Below are 21139 nucleotides of genomic sequence, written 5' to 3' on the forward strand. Positions count from 1 at the left end.
CTTATTTTAACAACATTTCAGCCTGTCTTTATTTGACTGTGCCGAGCCGTCATTTTAATATGACGTAGTCCCTTATTAAATGGGTAATTAGTCTCTTCTCCCATAAACAACCAGGATTAGTATGTCAAAATCAGATTTGCATGATGCAACAGCTATTTAATTGCCATTCATCAGATCCCAATTTTGCAAAGCAATTTAAATCTCACTCATTTGTTTTCTTTATGGCCCAATCCACTGCTATTACTGACAAATGAGGGCTAACTGGGAGGTGTGTTTTTGGATTCCACCACTAATCTATCATCTTCAGCTCAGGCGGTACATGAGGTACATGAATACACAGACCTTGTTCCAGTCAGAAGTGGTGGCCACCGGGTCCTCGGCAGCAAGTGCGATACTGCTGGCAGCAATGACCAAGAGGATGGACATCTCAAAGTACCTGAGGTTCACCACGTAGTGACACGCTCGACGTACCCTGCCGACCGGCGGATGGGAGAGCAACGGTGGGTTCAAATGATAAATGAGTTCCTGCGTTGTAATACACCGAAGTTTAAGCAAATTAAGACTCAATAAGGAAGATTATCAATGCAGCTCTTTCATTACTTTTTTTTTCCATGATTTTCCTGCCCGAGTCAGATAATTAGGTGCTTCAACTATTAGTATCTAGTAGCTTTGTAATTAAGTAACGGATCTTTACTTGAATCCTTTGCAGCGATTTAGTGTTTGCGCTGCTACAATTGAAATTGACTGGCTGAGACCCAGCTTTTAACTCCCAGCGCTGATGAGATTTTGAGGGGCAGGGATGGGGAACTACCAATGAAAATGCAGGTAAAGTGAGGGGAAAAAGTCGTAAAAAGACGGAAAATAACTCGCTTTGAGACTGGAAATGGGAAAAGTCAACCTACTATGACGTTAAAAGCTCAAATTTGAACATTTGGTAGTAAAATATTGATTAATGATGCTATTCCACCCTCCTTAAAATCAAAATGTGAGACGAAATAATGTGGAAAAAAATAATTGTGCACCACTGATGCTTTGAATATATGCACAGTTAGTCATGAATATACACCCAGTTTTGTTTATCTTGTCAGATAAGCAGTAGTTTTTGATCAAACTCTTGGCAGCAGAGATTGTTCATGTTTTTTCTCAATCTATTCAGCAATATTCCTTTGATACAATAAACATTTTGGGCAACATTATCATTTCTTTAAAAAAAAAAGTCAGTTTCTCTCGTGAAAAAGACCAATGGGAGAGGTCGTGGGAACTCACGGGTTGTCAGGTTTGAAGATGAACATGCTGTCTGGCGTTGCGGTGCCGGCTGGTTTCGTCTCTTCAGCCTCGCCCTTGTCTGACTTGGAGGCTTCGGGATCCTTGCTGTTCACTGGAGACGGATGAAAAAAAACTGAAGAAGTAAAACAAAAACAGGGAGAAAAAAAAAAAAATCCAACGTACAACCGTTCATTCGGATCTGCTACCGACACCTGTGATTGTGGAGAGCTCCAGGCATGACGCCACATTGGGCATGTCAATGATCACGCTGGAGCTGAGTGACATCTTATTTTGGTCCGGGTCAATCTCTTGATCTTCCTTGCTGTTCTGTGGTATCGCAGGTGGACATCTATCCTCCTCCTCACCTTTGAGAACAGGGAGGTCGGCGTCCTCGCCCTCATTCTGCTCACCCTCTCTGCAGACATAGATTGGAATCACAGTTCTCATATTGGGATTTAATCACTATCTAGTGGATCACCCATTCTTCCTGCATCATAATTTCTTGACAATGAAAATAATCCTTATAACATTAAAACCTCCTGTTAACTTCTTTTGGGCTGCATTTTGCAAGATTTTGGTGTTTGTATTGTACACACACAATTCTACATAAGGCTCTTGTTCGTACCGGCAAAAGAACTAATCGTGTTTCAGCGAAAATTGTTAGTAGACTGATAGATTGGAGTTTTGCAATTGTAGTCCGATGAGCCCAGGGGTGAGCGATGCTAACACAGATTTAAAAAATAGCACGGGATGATAAACCTTTGTAGAATTGCAAAGTTAGCTTTAACATTATCCAAGATGGTGGACAGGGTAGAGTGGATCTGAATGTGCAATAAAGCAGACCATAATATCCAGTGACATACTTAAGTAGTCATCGATACGTTCTTTTCAGGTGTAGGATCATTACAATGTTTGAGATTAGACCCCTTGTTATGTTAAAAAAAAAACAAAAAAAAAAACACTGAAAATGTTTTCGCCCATTCATTTGACTGCTTGATTCCTTTCGTTGTCCTGATTGTGCGTGAAAAAAAGCAATTTGTTTAGTAAAACTAGATTACTAGATTAACAGCATCGGCTTCATCTCACCTGCTCTCCTCGGGTTGAGACAACTCTCCCTCTTTCGTTTCGCTCTCCTCGTCCTTTTCCCCTTCTTTCCCTCCGCTTCCGTTCCTCTCCCCGCTGGTCGGGCGACTCCCTGCCGTGTTTTCTTTCCGTTGCGAAGACCCCTGACTCCTGGCCCTGGTTTGATGGTCACAGTAATGTTGCGCCCTCCTGCCTCTGAGCCTACCGTGACCCCCCATCTCAGGGGTCAGAGCGTCGCTAATATCGGGCGGTCTGAACTTCTTCACCGCCCTGTGCTGCCGCTCGCCGTTTAGCCGAGGACTTTTGCGCTCGCCGACAGTGTTGTGAGTTTGATTCACACCCAGCCTCCCGCTCTGGAAGCCGGACTCGGTCTCGGGAGGTTCAAGTTCGGGCGTGGACGCGGTAGCGTCAGGCTGGGGTGCGGTCGAGGGGTCCGGTGACTCCGGCGCCAGCACTGCCGTGGGACCTTCGGGAACATCGCCCGAAGCCTGTTTCTTACTCGGCGATGCTGACGGCTCCGTCGAACCCTTCAGACTCCCGGACGGCGCGTTCTGCATGGCCTTACGGTGCAGGGACACGGGGTGTTGACCTTGTGTGGAGGAAGGAGGTCCGTCCGTCTCCTCGCTGGGGCTGCTGTACAGCATCTCCCTGCTGGACATCTGGCGGTGTCTCCGGAGCTGGCTGGTCCTCTGCTCCCACACTGACATGGTCATCCTTTTTCGTCTCTCTCTCCTGGACATGAAAGAGTTAGATGGTTTGAGTGGTGGAGGTGGGCATCCCTCCCTGACGCTACCCCCGGCCTCTTCCAGGGAGCAGGAGTAGGTGGGCCGACTGCGGTGAATAGCTCTTTTCCTGTACAAGTAGGGCCGCCTTCTTCGACTTCCCCTGGGAAGAGAAGGAAAAGACAAAAGATCAGTAAATACAAGCAGCGATCCATCACAGTGAGTGCCAAAATAAAAAAAAATATACTTCATAATATATTAGCGATGTTTTTATTTCCGTGGCACATTATGGGATGGATCCAGGTTTAGCCGTGTATCACTTAAATTGACTGTTGACTCATTGTTAAAAATGGAATTTTTCCCTGTAATTTTTTTTTCATTTCTATCATTATGCAAGATCATTGAGAATTTTTGGGAAAAATCAATAAAAATAATTATGTTTTGTGAGGCACCAACCTGCACAAGAGTATGTCAATAACAAACCGTTCCTCTTGTGAAAAGACCAATGGGAGAGGACTTTTTATTTATTTATATATATATATGTATCTATATATATATATAGTTTTACACAAGCTAATTGGCAATTTTTTATTTTTTTTAAATATTCACTGCGTATGTACAGGAAATTGATGTTTTACACAATGCAACATTTTACTGGATCAATGCAGATGTCGGGTGAAATACATTGTCAACCAAGCCAGGAAGAGTTTGCGACTTTGACAACAAAATGAGCAAAATGCAGAATGAAATCAGTCGGTATAAATTCGACAGCTATGGATCTCGAAAAATAACCGCAAGTTTCGCGGGACGGGTGGTGGTGGTGGTGGTGGTGGTGGAGAGGTGGGGGCGCATGAAGACTTTACAGAGAGTTGAAGAGACAGTTAACAGAACAGTACGTGTTACTTACTGGAGCGTGGACTCTTGTGTGGTCCGTGTTATCAATGAGCGATTGGTTGAAAACAAGACATTAGTACATTTGTGAGCAGAGACAGAACAGACCAGGAGACACACAACAACGCAAATTGACGATTTTTTTTTTACAATTCCTTGGCGGTACCGCCACGATAGTAAAACCGTTGACCAATTTCGAGAAAAGTGAACGTAAGCTCGATGCTTTGTTGTGTGACTCCGTCAAAGGCAAGCGACACATTGACAAACGAGATGGCAGCTGTGGTAGACTAATAAAACAACATTAATAAACATCAACAGTCAGAGCGACATTGATAGAGACACCTTAAGTAGAGATGTTAGGACAGTCTGAGTTACAGTATGAATACGTGAGGAGGTGGGGGGGGCGGCAAACACAGGACGGAGTAAATCCTTGATATCGTTTGAAACAAACCACCACATCGGGATGCAGTTCGGAACACCACGGCCACCGCAAAGCAAAACGGCATTCTTGGGGTTCATGCTGGTGCAAACTCGTGTGTGCGTTTGTCTTCACGTTGTTATGTAAGCTTCAAATATTTGAGAAACCCACAGTAAGAGAAAATAACACGCACCAAAAAGCAATGTACGGAAATGCAAGTTTTTTTTTTTCTCGTCTTATCCCCCCCGCTTCGATCATGCTGTCCAGATGCATGCCGTCCACGGGCGAAATCGTCACTTACTCCCGACATGCCGCATCTCTTGTTACATTCGAACAAATACTGCCATGCATGTTTCCTCTAGTATCAACACGGGCAGGTACAACCAGGGTTTCAACGCTGACACAAGAGAAGCCCTTAAAGTTCACAGAATAGCGATGGCGGTCCAGATGACCCTTTGATATTCCAGTCTTCTCTATTGGCTTTGACAAGAGCCTGACCCTCAGATGGCCCAAATGAACTAAAGTACATATGTAGGGTTTTTCTTCTGTTTATTATTTCTCTAACAAAAAAATAATAGAAAAGCTCGAAAAAAGCAAAGGCAAGGGGTGTTTCATGTTAATGCAAAGTTAACTCATTAAATCTTACACATGCCCATGCAACATGATGCCTGTTTTCTAAAGGTCTGCGTGCATTGAAAGACACTCGGTGACCACTCCTCTACATGCACATGCACTTCCACCACCTAGAACGGCACGGTCCCCGATCAGTCCCTGTATAAAAACCTTGGTGTTAAGAAAAAGAAGGCCATCGTACTTTCCGGGTCAAGCTTTGCGCAAACAAAAAACCCTCAAGTCCGACTGAAAACTGGTTTTCCACAGAGAATATTGAGTAAAGAAGTATATCAAGGTAATGAGCGCCATGTTAATTTAGCCAGTCTGGAACCCTGTATCCATGACAACATACAGAGCCTCCCATCCTGTCGGGGAAGCAGTAACCATGGAGACATAGAATTCAATTTGCAGCAAATGACAGTGCTGGGAGCAGTGAAAGGCTGGATGTAGACCTCTTGCTAAAGAAGAAGCAGTAAGTTTGAGCGCGACAGCGTCTACTTCAAACACTGCAAACAAACAGGAGTGTTTCGGGTATCCATGACCTTTGACCTGTACTTGTAATTAATCCACACACGGGCCGCAGTTTCATCGGACATCAACATCCGCGGCGTTGAATCGCGGACCAGCCGCTGATCGGATCATCTATAAAACTCGTGCTAATTTTCTGTACAGTGCTGATTTGTTTTTTCAAGAAAATGACAGATCCGCACAGCACTTACTCTGAGGACATAAAGGAGGACAGCGGTCCAACTTCCTTGGCTTTCTGGAGAGCGTGTTTCTGGTTGAAGGCCGCTTCTGCCTCCTCTTCATCCTGACCAAAGGGGCAAAAGAGGTGAAATACCCGGGGAGGTCCGAGACTTACTTCGCTCAAATATGAGCGGACTTTGTCATTGTTTAGCTTTTTCTAAGTTTTTTTACTTTTACCTTAGTAAGTTCTTGTGCGTTTGCCAGGTTGTCCACAGCAATGGCCAAGAAGACATTCAGCAGGGTGTCCGTTCGCAGTTAAGGACAAAATGAGAGACAGCCTTGTCCCAATCATTGCGTATTATGGGCATCACATTATGTGTAATAACCTGTCTAGAATTTGCTGTAGGGCAGGGGTGTCAAACTCATTTCTCATGGCGGGCCACATACGGCCTCGGTAGATGTCAAGTGGGCCGGACCATTAAAATAACGGCATACTCAGCAATAAATAACCAAAATATCATGTCTTTCTTCTGTTTTGGTGTAAAGAAGTACAAGGACGTTAGGAAAATCTTGGAATTTAATGAACAATCCTTTTACAAAACATATCATGAAACACCTCATATTTCCTTAGACCAAAAAGTGCAATTTACTTTTATCATTCCCATGTATGCATTGCAATCATGTGATCATGCGATCCCACTGATTGTACAAAGGCACAAAACTTTAACAGGTAATTAGTATTGAAAAATATAGTAATGCACTTTAAGATTAAATGAGACTTATAAAGAGAGGGATTTTTAAACCATTTACACATGTGCATATAAAATCTGAATTGAATCCCCGCCTACACCGTCCAAACTAAAAAGAGCACTATTAAATGTGTACGGAAGAAACTATTCACCTGTCCTTTAAATGTGTAAACTTCATACATGAAACATGCATACACATACAATACTTACTGAAAATGTATGGAGTTGCATGAAAATTGAATTCCACCATACTCTTTTGTAGTGAAGCTGGTGACTAACATTAAATTGCACATTCTCGCTAGCAATTAGCCAGCTGGCTTTTACCGCTGCTTCACTGATTTCTCGGCTATCGGTGAAAGTGGACGCTGTTTCCTCAGACCCGCCAGCAATTTGTTGATCTTATCTCTTCTCAGTTGTCTTTTCAAGCTGTCATATTTTTCGCTCTCGTAGTGGCGCCAAATATTATATTCCTTAAAAACCGAAACTTATTGCAAACACGCCAAGCACAAAGGTTTCCCCGTGCGTCTCCGTAAATAAATAGGACGTAGTCCAGTTTTTCTTTGAAAATTCTACACTCTTTCACTACTTTTCTCTGTTTTGATAACGACATTTTGGCTAATGAGGGAGTAGCGAGGAGGTAGAGAACGGGGTAGAAATAACGTCATAACGAGCAGCAGGTGGTGCATTGATAACGTCTGCTGATTGGCCCGTCTCAGTAATGCGGATTGTCGTCTTCTGTGACCAAAATAGTGCGCGGAAAATTCTTGAATTGCATTTAATTAAAAAAATCAAATCCTTGTCTTTTGTGTATTTTTTCAATTTCAAATTATCCTGCGGGCCTGGTCAAACCCCCTTGCGGGCCGTTGCCGGCCCGCGGGCCGTATGTTTGAAACCCCTGCTGGAGGGTCTGGTGATCTGATGGCATAAACGGGGTGTTGTTTTTGTTGTTTTTGCGCTCATATTCCCATGTTGCTGTTTTATAGATTAAAAAAAAAAAAATCAGAGAGTCAAGAAACTGATACAGATATCCAAGAAAAGTAGTTATAAATACTTTTTCTTGAATATTTGTATCAATTTCGTTTTTTACGGTCCTTACACATGAAGTACGACTTTTGACTGAGAACAACGAGACGCTTTTTTCTCAATGGAAAAGATTTTCAATGCAAAGACCAAATCATCAAATCCACCATGTTTTTTTTTTATTAATCTTTTACTTGAAGCTTGAATCCATTTACTCCCCCCACACACAACGTCAAGCTTGTTTGGGAAAGCCCAGAGGTACTTAAACAGTCATAAATCATGAAGACAATGACATAAAAACTGAAAAGTGTGAAAAAGTGGGAGTGTTGCAATCATAACAGTTGCCTACATTTTTTTTTTAACTTTTTTTAATCCAATATCACATGGTGGTTTTTGTATCATTGCTTTGTTCAATGTAAAAAGGAATATTCCATGAAATTAATCAGCAATGTCTACATTTTTTGCCTCAATATATTATATATCCGTTTATAAGATGATTTACAGAGTAATAACATTTGACAGTACTATGGTGGGTTTAAATATAATAACTGTTTTGGAAAAAATATTATTATGATTATTGTGATTATGACGATTTATTATTATTAATTGTTCTCATTCTTTTTATTTTTCTTCCTCTCATTATTATTATTACTATTGTTGATATTATCATTATTCTCAATATTGACAGCAACAGTAATAATAATGATTACTACTACTACTACTACTAATAATAATAATAATTTATATAATTATATGCTGAATTATATAAAACTATAAGTAGATTATTCTATAATATTAATAATAAAAATACATAATAATACAATGTAATAATATGAATAATCAATAACAATATTAATTATTATTATCATTATTATTATTATTATTATTATTATTATTACATAACAACAACAGCAACAGCAACAGCAACAGCAACAATAATAATTATATTTGGCAAGAGAAACGTAGGATACAGTTTCCGAAAAGTGTGAGCACGATGAAGTAGATGGAGGACCACATGCCAGACTTCACTCCTCCCTGAGAGCGGATTCCATTGTACATCACTTCGTTCCAGTCTTCCCCTGTCAGGATCTACAGACACAAAAATACACAGAATGTCACCCATTAAAGTATCTTCAGAACTCATATATTTTCTGTTGTTACACAAACAACTGAGAAATGCAGAGTATTTTCAGCCCATCTGAGTAACCAGGATTACTTCATTCTCAGGGTTTTTGATCTCTTTTAGTGAAATGTCATAATTTTCCGACCTGAAAGACGGTCATGATGGCTGCCGGGAAGGTGTCGAAGTTTGTCGGCGTGTAGTCCTCAAAGATAAACCTGTATGAAATATATGACACGCCAACCTTAAAGGGATTTTTTTGTTCCTCTTTGATAAGAGAGAAATCAATATTCCCCCGTGAGTGGCTGGATCGCAGAGCTGAGATTGTTTTTTTTTTTTTCTTCCATCTCCTTTTGGTCTCCGTTTCAGACGTCTCAGTTCAGTCGGCCCGTATTGATTTGACAGCTTGTAGTAAATTGTCTCCGCTTTGGAAGAAAATTAGCAACTACTGTTTTATGAAAAAGCCGTAATTCTTAGCAACTCAACTTGGAATTTTTCCATCATCCTCACTTACTTACATCTTCATTTTGTGTACTGAAGAAAATACAGTTACATTAATTCCAAGCAGAATCTGTTCAACAAAGAGAAACAGCAGAGTCCACTTTAGCCTTGCTCAATAAAGACAACTGTATTCGTAATATAAGATAAGAGAAAACAGATAACGTCCATCTATTTGTTCACAGAATCACAGTTTCTACCTGCCGCCGAAGAGCTGCATGCCAAGAAGCGCAAAGACGACGATAAAGAGGAAGAGAAGGAAGATCAGGGAGATGATTGACTTCATGGAATTCATCAGGGAGACGACCAGGTTTCTCAAAGAGGCCCAGTACCTTGGCGAGCGGACCAAAAAAGCAAATAAAACCAGTTTAGTTTATCAACAATCTCTAAATAACTCAAATGTATGGCAAAAAGAGCAACGATGATTCAATCTTTTCAACCACTATAGAGGTTGTTGCAATACATTTAGCAAGTAAGTCTCTTGTGTTTGTTTATCACCTTGGGGAAATTTAAGATTTAGTCCATCTGGGAAATGTTTCACGACAAATCACAGCATTTTTCTTGCAGAGGACAGAAAGAGAGAAGATAGGTGGGGCACTAACTTGGTGATCTTAAAGATCCTCAGCAAACGGAGAGCCCGTAGGACACTAATACCCAAGGAAGTACCGGGCCTGAAGAAACTCCACAGGACTTCAAAAATGCTGCCGACGATCACCTGCGTGGAGGAAATAAATGCGGTTAACTTCATGCAGAAAAGGAGAGGAAACAAATGGAAGAAAAGAAGGCTGATGCAGACGTAGAAGAAGTGGTTCAATCTTAGAATCTTTGAAAAAAACAAGTGAGGCGGAGACAAAGCACTGACGCTGCAGTCGAAGCAGTTGAATGACGAGTGGAAGTAGAGGCGCGGTCCCAGGCTGTACATCTTAAGAAACATCTCGGTCAGGAACAGAGCGAGGAAGAGAAACTCTGCATAGTCTGGAGAAACAATACAAACAGGCTGACATCGGGAAGTCAACACAACCTATGTGATATTAACGGCGCGGAGTAGGTTTAGTTCACGTTTCTCAATGATCAAATCCAGCAGCTCTCTTCTCTGTCTAAAAATCAATAAATAGATGACTGATAATAAAATAGGAGAAAGTTCTTGTCTAAAATCACAAAATAAAATACGGATGATCTCGCCCTGGTGTATTCTGGTGAGTGTGGTGGAAAAAATCCTTTGCAAAGATACCACGTACTGAGTCGTAGGGGTTCTTCGGTGAGCAAATCCCATGAAGTACGGTGGCCTAAAACTCAACAATCGCATGTTTTCAATAATAAACTGACATAAGCGAGTGAGCAGGTTATCTCTTTTCAATATCTGTAAGATGGCAGGCACATCAGTCGATTGGGCGTTTTCCTACGAAGCACCGATACAGTTCGCTCTCCCTAACATGTCTATTTCAGTTAACTTAAAATCTTAAAACCTTAAGAAGAAAAGAAAAAAAAGGAAAAAAAAAAAAGTCACCCACTTACTGTAAATCGTACTAATTATCTGTGTATATGTTCATAACTGTGCAGTATTTCATAACAGCCACATGTACAATATTTGTTCTTAACTTAAAATCTTAAAATCTTAAAAACTTAAGAAAAAAAGAAAAAAAGGAAAAAAAAATCTCACCACTTACTGTAAATTGTTCTAATTTATCCGTATATATGTTCATAACTGTGCAATATTTCATAACAGCTACATGTAGAATATTTTTTCATACTTTTGTGCACTCCTTATCTTTCACTTGTTACTTAATACAGTTTATAGTTTATTTGTATTTCTTATTCTCCTTTTTTTCTTTTTTTTTTACTGTTTCTACAATTTTCTGCTATTATTTTTTTTCTTGCAACTCTGGCCCAACAATTTCCTTCGGATAAATGAAGTTGTTCTTATTCTTATTTCTACTTCCCGATACACAGTACACAGTCCAAGACAAAAAAAAAAAAAAAAAAGTTAGGAAACCAAACGGAGAAGATGAAAAGAACCCAAACAGACGACCTAAAGAGGTATTATCTCCCCAAAATGTGACTCACAGAGGAAGTTGGACAGCCAGGGGGGCTGGTTGTGGTGAACGATGGCCACGCACAGCGTGTTGAGAGCCACCAGGCCGAGCACTGTCCAGTAAAAAGTGTGTGTCTTCACCACGCGGCGGATAGAGATGCGCAACAGACGTTCCTTTCGGCGAAAGTACACGGTAGGACCTCTTTTAGCACTCCTGATACTTGCTCTGGCCACGGGGACACCTAAGAAGGTCAGGACAAAAAGAGATGAACTTGGGTTTTCTCTGGCATACATGTTTCCACTATACAGTGATATAAAGCACCGGCAGTTTGATGAAGTATTTAATTTGCATGTTTCCGACAGAATCAGAGCTTTGTGTACCAGCGCAAAAGACAATTTACACTTTATACATCCATATTTATGAGGTTATCGAGACTCCAACTCACCTACAGAGGAAATGTCACTGTATTGTTCCTCGCCTGGCTGCTGAACCACATCCATGCCCCTCCTCTTCACAGTGGTGGCTCTTTTTAGCACTTCGGGCAGATTTGAAATAAAAATGAAAACAAATTGATCGGACGACATAACTCCGGACAATCGGGTTGAATATGATGTAATTGTGATGACGCAAGGCTGTCTTGGGCAACGTGACAGTGAAATGTATGCTGAGTCGATTTAAAACAGTTGTCATAGCCTCTGTGACCTCACAAAAAAAAAAAAAAAACTGCTGAGAAAAGAGAAGTACATCTGACTGTTACAGGGTGTGTTTGAAATTAGTTTGAAAACATATATATGTTTAAAATTCTTATTAAAACAGTAAAGCATAAGATGTAGTCAATTTCTCATTGGCCATTGCACATTTACACTTTCTGCTACCAAATGGGCTTGTCAATAGAATAAAATATGGATAATATGGTTTCATTTATAGCATAGTGAGTGTAGCTTTTACTCTGATCTGGCCAATTATTTCCCCTCCGGGATAATACGATAGCATTCAGTCACTGAATAAATGTGATATTTTGTGTCGATGTATTTTAACCCAAGAAGCGACCTTGTACGTGACCACCTTTACATTAATACAAGTCCCGGTGCAATGCAGGCCTGTCGCACACTGATGCAAATGATATGTCGAAAAGTCATAGCAAAGGGCAGTCGCATAACAAGCAGATGTCAAAAAAAAATGTCAAAGATGTATTTTCTGCATTTGAATGAAATAAAAAATTATCATTTCATGTCAGTGTTTGGGTCCGGTTGAACGCAGACCTCCCATTTCCTGTTTAAGGTCTCTGGCATCACGAAACTTGGTGGTCCATGCATTTCTCCAGTTGAAGATGTGCAGAGATCGAACGTGCATCACGTGCATGCTGGAATGGGTTAGATGAGCGTATCTGGACTTGTTCCGCTAAAATTCTTCTTTTTTTTTTCAAGACGGTACAGATAAGGCTCAACATGGCTACCATGTCACATGTGAGTAGTTGTCCATGGGAAAGGGAGATTGCTCCTTGTCAACACGGCTGCAAGCAAATATACATGCTGATGCCCTCTCAGACATCGGTTGCCAAGGCAACTGAAGTGCACCACCTCTCTTTTTAGTCAAAGCTATCCCACAAGCAGGTCCCGCTATCTGATTCCACGGCAGATTTGCATGATTTGCTTTGAGTAATGGCTACTGGAAGTCCACTTGGGGCTTAGCTTTTGTTTTCCTATTGAAATGTGTTCACTTAGCTGTTGTGGCGCAAGCGGTGTGTTAAAATCGGTGATGGAAGAAACGGAAACAGAGGACAGTTCTCACCGTAGGCACCGCCTGCACTCCACTCTGGGATAATCCTGAGAGCTGCCAATCAATCGACATTTAATAAAAACCCGGCTATGTTAACAGTGAGGATGAGAGCAGACACCGTGTCTAGTGGAAGGTCCTCAGGTTCTCCTCATGTGGAAATGAGTGTGTGTAGCGTGAGTAATCAGTATACTGAAATTATATCAAAATCTAAATCTAGGCAACTCAATACATACTACAATCTCTAACATGTAAATATACCACCAGCACAGGAAAATTCTTAAAATCATACAATATAGATGACATAACTTTAAATTCCGTTCGGGGTGTATTTGGATAGGTTAACCTGCCTAGATAAAATAGTTTAAGACAAAAGAAGTGGAAAAAAAAATGTGAGCAAAGAAAAAAAAAAAAAAATCATGGCACAATGGAAAAAGAATAACAAACACCTCCTCTGACTTACCATCGAGGGCAGAAGGTCCGGGATTCTTATTCTCCTCAGCAAGCATCACCTCCTCTGGAGAGCACAGAGTTCAAGCAACAATCAAGCGCAAGTTTCGGATGCCAACCGAGAGGGCCGACATATCATGGCACGGTTTCAAAACTAACATCTACATTTCTCATGTAGCAGGAAGAAGGGCTGAAAGACAATGTTTATCAGATAAGCTCTCCACTGAAAGGATTAATCTTTATTTTACAGTGTGATTTTTTTTTCGCTTTGTCCTTGGCAGACCGTCGATCCCGCTGCGACTGAGAGTAAAGCTACCTGCTCTATCGATCCAGGCCCGGTAGCCGTTGAGTTCCCTCTCTATCTGCTGTTGGCGCCTCAGTTTCATGAAAGCCCTCCGGTTCTCCACCCTCTCCCTCTCCTTGGCGAATTCCCTGCAGAGCAGAAACCACAGCGCAGAATTAGTTTCAGGGATGAGAAAAAAAAAAAAGTAATATAGTCCATAACTGATCTTCTATGAGCAGGATATTTCTGTCCCTCTGACTGCAGAGATTATAATGTTGGGCCCCAACATAACCCCGTTTTGGATGCCGACACCATGAATTTACAATTGCCGGGTCGGTGAACCTCGGATCCAGGAGGAGCAGGGCGGTTTTCTTCCTGGTCGTGGAACAGTGGATGAGCTCTATTCCCTCAGCAGGGTCCTCGAGGGGGCATGGGAGTTTGCCCGACCAGTCTACATATGTTTTGTGGATCTAGAGAAGGCATTCGACTGTGGACCGCGGGCAATCCTGTGGTGGGTGATCCGGGAGTATGGGGTACCAAACCCCATTATACGAGCTGTTCGCTCCCTGTATAGTCGTCTCAGAGCTTGGTTCGCATTGCCGGTCATAAGTCGGACCTGTTGGACTCCGCCAGGGCTGCCCTTTGTCACTGATTCTGTGCATAACTTTTATGGACAGAATTTGTAGGTGCAGCCAGGGTATCAAGGGGATCTGGTTTGGTGGCCACAGGATCAAGTCTCTGCTTTTTGCAGATGATGTAGCTCTGTTGGCTTCGTCAGGCCGTGATCTCCAGCGCTCACTGGAGCAGCCGGGATGAGGATCGGCACCTCCAAATCCGAGATCATGGTGCTCGGGTGGAGTGCGGAGTGGAGTGCCCACTCCGGGTCGGGGAAGAGGTCCTACCCCAGGTGGAGGACTACAAATATCTCTTGCGGGAGATCGACAAGTGAATCGATGCGGCGTCTGCAGTGATACGGATTCTGTACCAGTCTGTCGTGGTGTGGAGGGAGCTGACCCAGACGGCGAATCTATCAATTTAACGGTCAATCTACATTCCTACCTTCACCTATGGTCACAAGCTGTGGGTAGTGACCGAAAGAACAAGATCATTGGATACAAGTGGCCGAAATGAGTTTTGGTTTGATTTGCTGTGGCGACCCCTGAAGGGAAAAGCCAAATAGAGAAGAAGAATATAATATTATATAATATTATATTATATTATATTATATTATATTATATTATATTATATTATAATTACTTTTATCAACACTATTGTTATTATTATAATAAAGCACTTCTATTACAGCACTGTATAAGTGGGAAGGTACACAAATGACTAGATATGTCTATTTATTTGTTTCTCCTGTCCTGTAATGAGGGACATGATGGGGTGAAAAGCATTTAATAAACTAACTGCATGTCTTTGGACAGTGGGAGGAAACTGTAGAACCCAGAGGAAACCCATAGCCAAGCTAAGCAGTCTAACTGAAATGTATTACTGTTGTATCGGAATCAAATATTATAAGGAATGCAAACATTAAAAAGATTTTATTTGGGTTTTTACATTAAGCCCTTACCATTATATTGTTCAGGTGCTGCAGAGATGCCAATAACTTTGGCTCTTGCAACGATACATTAAATCAGAATTAATTTTATGTTTTTAAAAGTATCGTTACTAATATTTAGGATGAGTTTGAAGGAATTCCCTGAAGGCATTCCTTTAAAAGGAAAGGCAAATAGATGAACCAGCACAACACGCAAAAATAAATCAGAATTCCTTCTTGATGAGTCCTCGTAGAATTCCAAAGTTTGTAGTTTGATAATTATCTGACAGCGGCCATAAAATCTCCAAAAACAGAGCATCACCGAGGCCAGAACCAATGGAATGAGTCATAGAGTGTGTAAAAGAGGCTGGCTTGATGTTTCCCTTTTGGTTTATCATCATTTTAAAACTGGCTGCGACCATATCTGAGTAGAGTGTATCTACCCAGACACGGCCTGCAGCGATAGTCAATCACAAGAATAGCTCTGCAATAAAAAGTATATGCTACTTTAATGCCAGTTTAACACTTAGAGAGAATAACACAAAGGGACAGGGGATGTTATGATATTAATGTGAGGAGGAAGAGGGGTATGGAGGCTTGATGCGTAGCAGTGAAGTAGTGCAGGGATTCCCTCGACATACTGCAGTTACGAGTAAAGTGAATCTGGAATCTTGATGACACAAGATCAACATTGATAATTGATTGATTTATTCATTCATTCATTATCACTACTGCTTATCCTCCCCTTGTGGTTGCAGGGAAGTGGGGGAGTAGAGCCTATCCCAGCTGAAATTTGGTAAAATTGAGGTTACTGGTCACCGGGTGATGACAGAGGCCACATATAAAGACATAACCATCACTCATTCATACGTCTGGGTAATTTAGGGTCTCTAAATAACAATTGTTAACCATGTTTTTAAGCCAACCACTGAGACATTGTGCCACCCCTACCATTAATCATTTAGACCTATTTTTAGGGGGGGCAGATGATGGCCATGTGCCATTACATGAACTCTAAATGTGTCAAGGTGAAACAGGTCCCACACAATCGGCTTATAATGTGGCAAATAAGCAAAAAAAAAAAAAAAAAAAAAAAAAATGAGTGGAATTTAAATGCCTACCCAGAGAGGACTCCCAACACCAGGTTCAGGACGAAAAAGGAGCCGATGATGATAAGGGGGATGAAGTAGAGCCAGTTCCAGCTGGGACCCAAGGCGTCATCGGTCTGTGAAAATACAGTTGAGACTGTAAGGCGCTCACATGGGGGGTCTTTTAGGATAAAAAGCCGGCGTGGGTGTTTCGGCAGGTGGTCGAACATTCAGGTGCGAGTGCCAGCAGGACAAATAACGCAGACATCGTGCAAATTGATTTACGTAGAGTCTGTTTGGGGGGCAGGGGGTGCGGACCGGCCACCCGTTGAAATGAACGCAGACGGTCAAATGCACCGGGATGCATCATTTTAGTGTACAAATTAAGCGCATTCTTGTGTAAAATGCAAATGTGTACATCTGTTTTTACCACAGCAGGGTGCATTAAACTGACAAGTGGAAACACGCACACTGATCATCACACTGTGTCTGGCCAGCATGCCGTTTCTCTCTTCCTGTCACCCTTCCTGATTAATCGCCGAAGCTGACTGAGCATCACGAAGATAAACAGAGGAAATCATCTGCCACCATCCATCTGAATAGAAATTGTGACCGCAAGCCACTATTGCTGTCTGTGTGTTTGTGCAATCATCATGTGTGTGTGTGTGTGTGTGTGTGTGCAGGCTTTTAATAGCTGCAGAAATAAAAAAAGGAAGCATTGCAGCATGAAGCTCGTGAGATCCACTTATTGATCCTCTGATTATCTTCAATTCAACAACTGGTTTCCTCTTTGACAAGCCTCATCCCCATTTCATTTGTCTTTTGTGCGATAGCTTTTGTGTGTTTGTATCCGTGGGTGCAAGAAGTATAACGTCACCAGCAGTTATTTTATTGAGTGCACAAAATAGACCAGTTTTCTTATACACTGCTCAAAAAAATAAAGGGAACACTTAAAAAACACATCCTAGATCTAAGTGAATGAAATATTCTTATGAAATACTTTGCTCTTTACACAGTTGAATGTGCTGACAACAAAATCACACAAAAATTATCAATGGAAATCAATTGTATCAACCATGGAGGTCTGGATTAGGAATCACACTCAAAATTAAAGTGTAAAAACAAACTCCAGGCTGATCCAACTTTGATGTAATGTCCTTAAAACAAGTCAAAATGAATCTGTGTTGCTTCCTGAGTGGACACTATGATTTCACAGAAGTGTGATTGACTTGGAGTTACATTGTGTTGTTCAAGTGTTCCCTTTATTTTTTTGAGCAGTATATTTTGAAAGATCAATATGTGGTTTGTGATCATTTTTTTTTTAACTAAAATAAATGAAAAAAAAAAAAAAATCACAAATATAATTTATAAATATATAAAAAATATTTTATTTAATCTGCTAATTTAATCCCTTTTAAAATGTTTTAATTACTATATAACTGCATTATATTATCATCATTATATATCTTATAACTGCATACCACCATGGAATCCACATAATTCTGTAGAGCCTTTCTCTCTGAAAGCTATTTGTTAATTCTCCTCATCATGTGCAGTGAACTAGATTGGACCTGATTATTTGCCTGGTCATGCAGGCAAAGACTATATTAAATTAGCAAAGGGTGCCAACAGCCTGCCTTTCAGTCTGCAGGATGTATGTGTGTGTATACACATGTATGTGTTTGCTTGTCTGTGTGTGTGTTTGTGCGTGCGTGTGTGTGTGTGTGTGTGTTTGTGTGTCTGCCTTATGGACTTTCAAGGAGCAAGTGCATTTCCGATGCCAATGTCTGACAATTTTCTAGAGTGGACAATTATAGTTTGTTACTCAATCCTAGAAATGTGCAATTTGCAATTTGAATTTCAATAGGGTTATAACCTATTTCCGAAGAACAGTTGTAAAGTCTGGCTGATAAAAGATGTTTTTCAACAGACTTGTTTTTCAAATTTTCAAAAGTAAACCTTTACACTGAAAACCCAAAAGTGCAGCAGCCTTTCTGACTCCTTCGGGTCTTCTTTTAGGTTACTCAATGGACAATCAATTGATGTCTGTGAAGTGTTTTGATAAAATGCTCTTACCATGACAAGAAAGACACTTTTAATTTGGTTTTGGGGAATAAATATTGAAAATGAGAGCTGTGAGGTACATTATCTGATACATTGACACATAAGGGACAATTGTACAAGACAAACGACACAACTTGCACATACACTTTTTCTAAAGAAAGAAAGAAGGAAAAGCTGAGAGGAAAAGGACAAATTGACTTTGCCAAGTGATTCCTCATTTCTCAGCGGTGTGCCACCCGCTCTGACAGCCAGGCCAGCAGTTAAACTTGGCCAATAAATGTCTTTAAATGGCAGCCCTGACCCGCCCAGACCTGGTTTTCGAAACAGCATTTGATGGCCTCCGTGCCCGAGTTGGTGCCCCCATAAAACTTTGGATCAGGTTTTTGGGCGACAATTCTTTTGTCGCATTTGGCCAAGTGGAAGTGCTGTGTCGCTGGTGACTAAACCACACCATTGCAGAGACAGAGGTCCACATTACATCTAGACAGAGACACTGGGTGAATATGGCACAGGGCAAAATCGGTCATTAAACAAGGAATAACATGTGGTGATTGAATTCCTATGCGGACTTTAAATTCTCCGATGTCATTTCTACCGCAAAGATCTTGCAAAGATTGCAAGCCTGCAAGTTCAAGTTGAAGTTAAAGGCGATCGCTGGTGTTTTTCTTTTTTGACCTAAATTCGAAATAAAAAAAAAGAATGGACTAAAAGTAATCGATATAGACACAGCATGACTATTTTAGACCATTTATCACAAAGGGTATTCATAGATTCACCCAACAGTCATCGGGGTGTGTTGGAGCCACCTTCATCAAAAGGTTAATGGTGTTTAAAGTTGACAATTTAGAGCTACAATTCATTATTTTTAAGAAATGGTGAAGAGAAGCAAACGCGTACATGTACATGTGTGGGTGTTTTGAGACTTACGTTGTAGAATACAGTGGTCCAACCCTCCATGGTGATGCACTGGAAGACAGTGAGTACAGCAAACAGGATGTTGTCGAACTGAGTGATGCCGTCATTCGGGCCAATCCAAGTGTCGCTGCAGGTGTATTTGGCTGGACACTGGCGCACACCACACGGGAACTCGTACTCAGAGGAGTCGACTGTCTCGTTTTCTGGTATGGAAGCGTACAAAGAGGGTGATAAATAGCTGGGTCTCGGTGCGTGCCGTGCATAAGACGACAAAGTTCGCAACAAATCACCCCTCACTCACATCACCTTTGAAAAAGCAACTGCATTGTCGCTCTTGAGCCGTAGCAACACGACCCAAAAATAAAAAACAGTGTACATGTTGAGGTCTGATAACAGAGAAGATTAACATTTCCAAGGTCGGATATACGGTAGATTATGTGTGGACAACTTTGCCGTGATAAAAAAATAAAACACAAAGCGATGATGATGATGATGCAAAAAAAACAGTCCCATCATTTCTGGAGTGCCGAGGTTGAACCTTGTGCTCTTATTCATAAATTCCATGGTCGTTTCTGTCTGCTTTCCCCTGATATTCTTAAACATATTTTGAAAGATGGAAAAAAAAATAACACCCAACTGATCGAGAATTCATGCAATGGACTTACATGTCAGGGGTGCAGCAGAACAAAACGAGGTGCAACGAAACCTGTTTACAACAAACACACTCCCGTTGTACGCAATGATTTCCACTAACACCTTTGGCTTTATGTTACAGCTGAGGCAATAAGCCCATTTGCAACACACTGTGATTGACTATTGTGAATTGGATCCGCACCTTATCCAATATACCCACTACCAGTGGATCAAGTAATACTGCAGGGAGTGTATTACATGGTCTCCCTATCAAAGAGTGGTAGGTCTGAGCAGTAATGTGTCGGGTGAGTGACAAAGAGCGCTTTTCTCCTCAGCCTTTTCTGTGTTATCTCACTGCCCATTCAGCGTGAACGTTATAGGAACAGCTTGTAGGTCATTTACCGCTATGAATGTATAATAAAACATAGTATTGCAGGATTGCACAAGTGTTGGATTTGACGGTACAGGAAAACATCACCTCTTTGGTTCAGGAAGCAAGGTGAGAATTCGTTCCTAAAATATTTGTTTTGTATTCTGATTTAAGCACTGAACTGCATTTTTTAGCTTCGACTCAGCATTACGCCATCGAAAAACAAAAACGAGGCAAAAAGACCAGACAGAGAAATCGCTTTGAAAAAAGATTTCATGCCATTTTTTTTTTTTTGCAGCTCCAGTGTTATGAAGCAATACACGTCTTTTATAACCATACCTTGGATGTACTGTACTGTATCATTGCAAATTAACTCTGAGTCACATCCGTTGTTTATGTTTTCTAAGCTTCCAATGTACGAGATGCTTTGAATTTTGTGATTTCCTCTATTGATCCCATTCAAGCTCAAAACAGTTTGGAAAAAGCAGTGGATATTTCATAATAAATATATTACAACCATACAACACAGAGCCAAAGAGCAAATGCGTTACGGTTCTTTTGAATCGAAAAGAATTTCTGACATCAAGCAGGTCCTGCATTGATGTTGCATCAGAAAGATCGTGAAGTTGTGATCAAGAAGCTTCAGATGGACAAACTGACCACAGACTTTAAGAACAAATTCATCTTAAAAACCAAATAATTATTGTAAACTATTTTTGCTAACAATTGCACCCCTAATACTTTTTGCAGGACGGTTAGATTTCAAAGCTGGTCATTAAAAAAGGACAATAACTTCACTTAGGTCTAATTTGCCCTTCATTTAGGAACAATCCCTCATTTGTAAGGAGATTTTGCTGAAGCGTCTTGAGGTAAAGAAGTTGAGCAGAGGTTGTGGCTCTCGAGTCCGGGTATTAAGTC

The 21139-nt window shown here is 41.0% G+C and overlaps 1 protein-coding gene across 1 annotated transcript in view; it reads right to left on the reverse strand.

Annotated features, from left to right (window-relative positions):
• Nucleotides 1–21139, reverse strand: part of cacna1ea (calcium channel, voltage-dependent, R type, alpha 1E subunit a) — a 65212-nt gene that overhangs the window by 15804 nt on the left and 28269 nt on the right. The window contains exons 7-23 of the mRNA XM_086161323.1: nucleotides 19231–19421; nucleotides 16273–16376; nucleotides 13642–13757; nucleotides 13339–13392; nucleotides 11545–11634; nucleotides 11131–11340; nucleotides 9929–10041; nucleotides 9669–9781; nucleotides 9267–9398; nucleotides 8717–8786; nucleotides 8420–8537; nucleotides 5917–5984; nucleotides 5712–5803; nucleotides 2353–3234; nucleotides 1479–1681; nucleotides 1267–1378; nucleotides 343–472 (exon numbers count right to left, since the gene is read on the reverse strand). Of these exons, the coding sequence (XP_086017449.1) occupies nucleotides 343–472; nucleotides 1267–1378; nucleotides 1479–1681; nucleotides 2353–3234; nucleotides 5712–5803; nucleotides 5917–5984; nucleotides 8420–8537; nucleotides 8717–8786; nucleotides 9267–9398; nucleotides 9669–9781; nucleotides 9929–10041; nucleotides 11131–11340; nucleotides 11545–11634; nucleotides 13339–13392; nucleotides 13642–13757; nucleotides 16273–16376; nucleotides 19231–19421 (2798 nt within the window). The remainder of the gene's footprint in view (nucleotides 1–342; nucleotides 473–1266; nucleotides 1379–1478; nucleotides 1682–2352; nucleotides 3235–5711; nucleotides 5804–5916; nucleotides 5985–8419; nucleotides 8538–8716; nucleotides 8787–9266; nucleotides 9399–9668; nucleotides 9782–9928; nucleotides 10042–11130; nucleotides 11341–11544; nucleotides 11635–13338; nucleotides 13393–13641; nucleotides 13758–16272; nucleotides 16377–19230; nucleotides 19422–21139) is intronic.

The sequence above is a fragment of the Fistularia commersonii genome, chromosome 16, assembly GCF_037954325.1.
Source record: "Fistularia commersonii isolate RoL2024-O1a breed Wild chromosome 16, RoL_Fcom_v1.0, whole genome shotgun sequence".
NCBI lineage: Eukaryota > Metazoa > Chordata > Actinopteri > Syngnathiformes > Fistulariidae > Fistularia > Fistularia commersonii.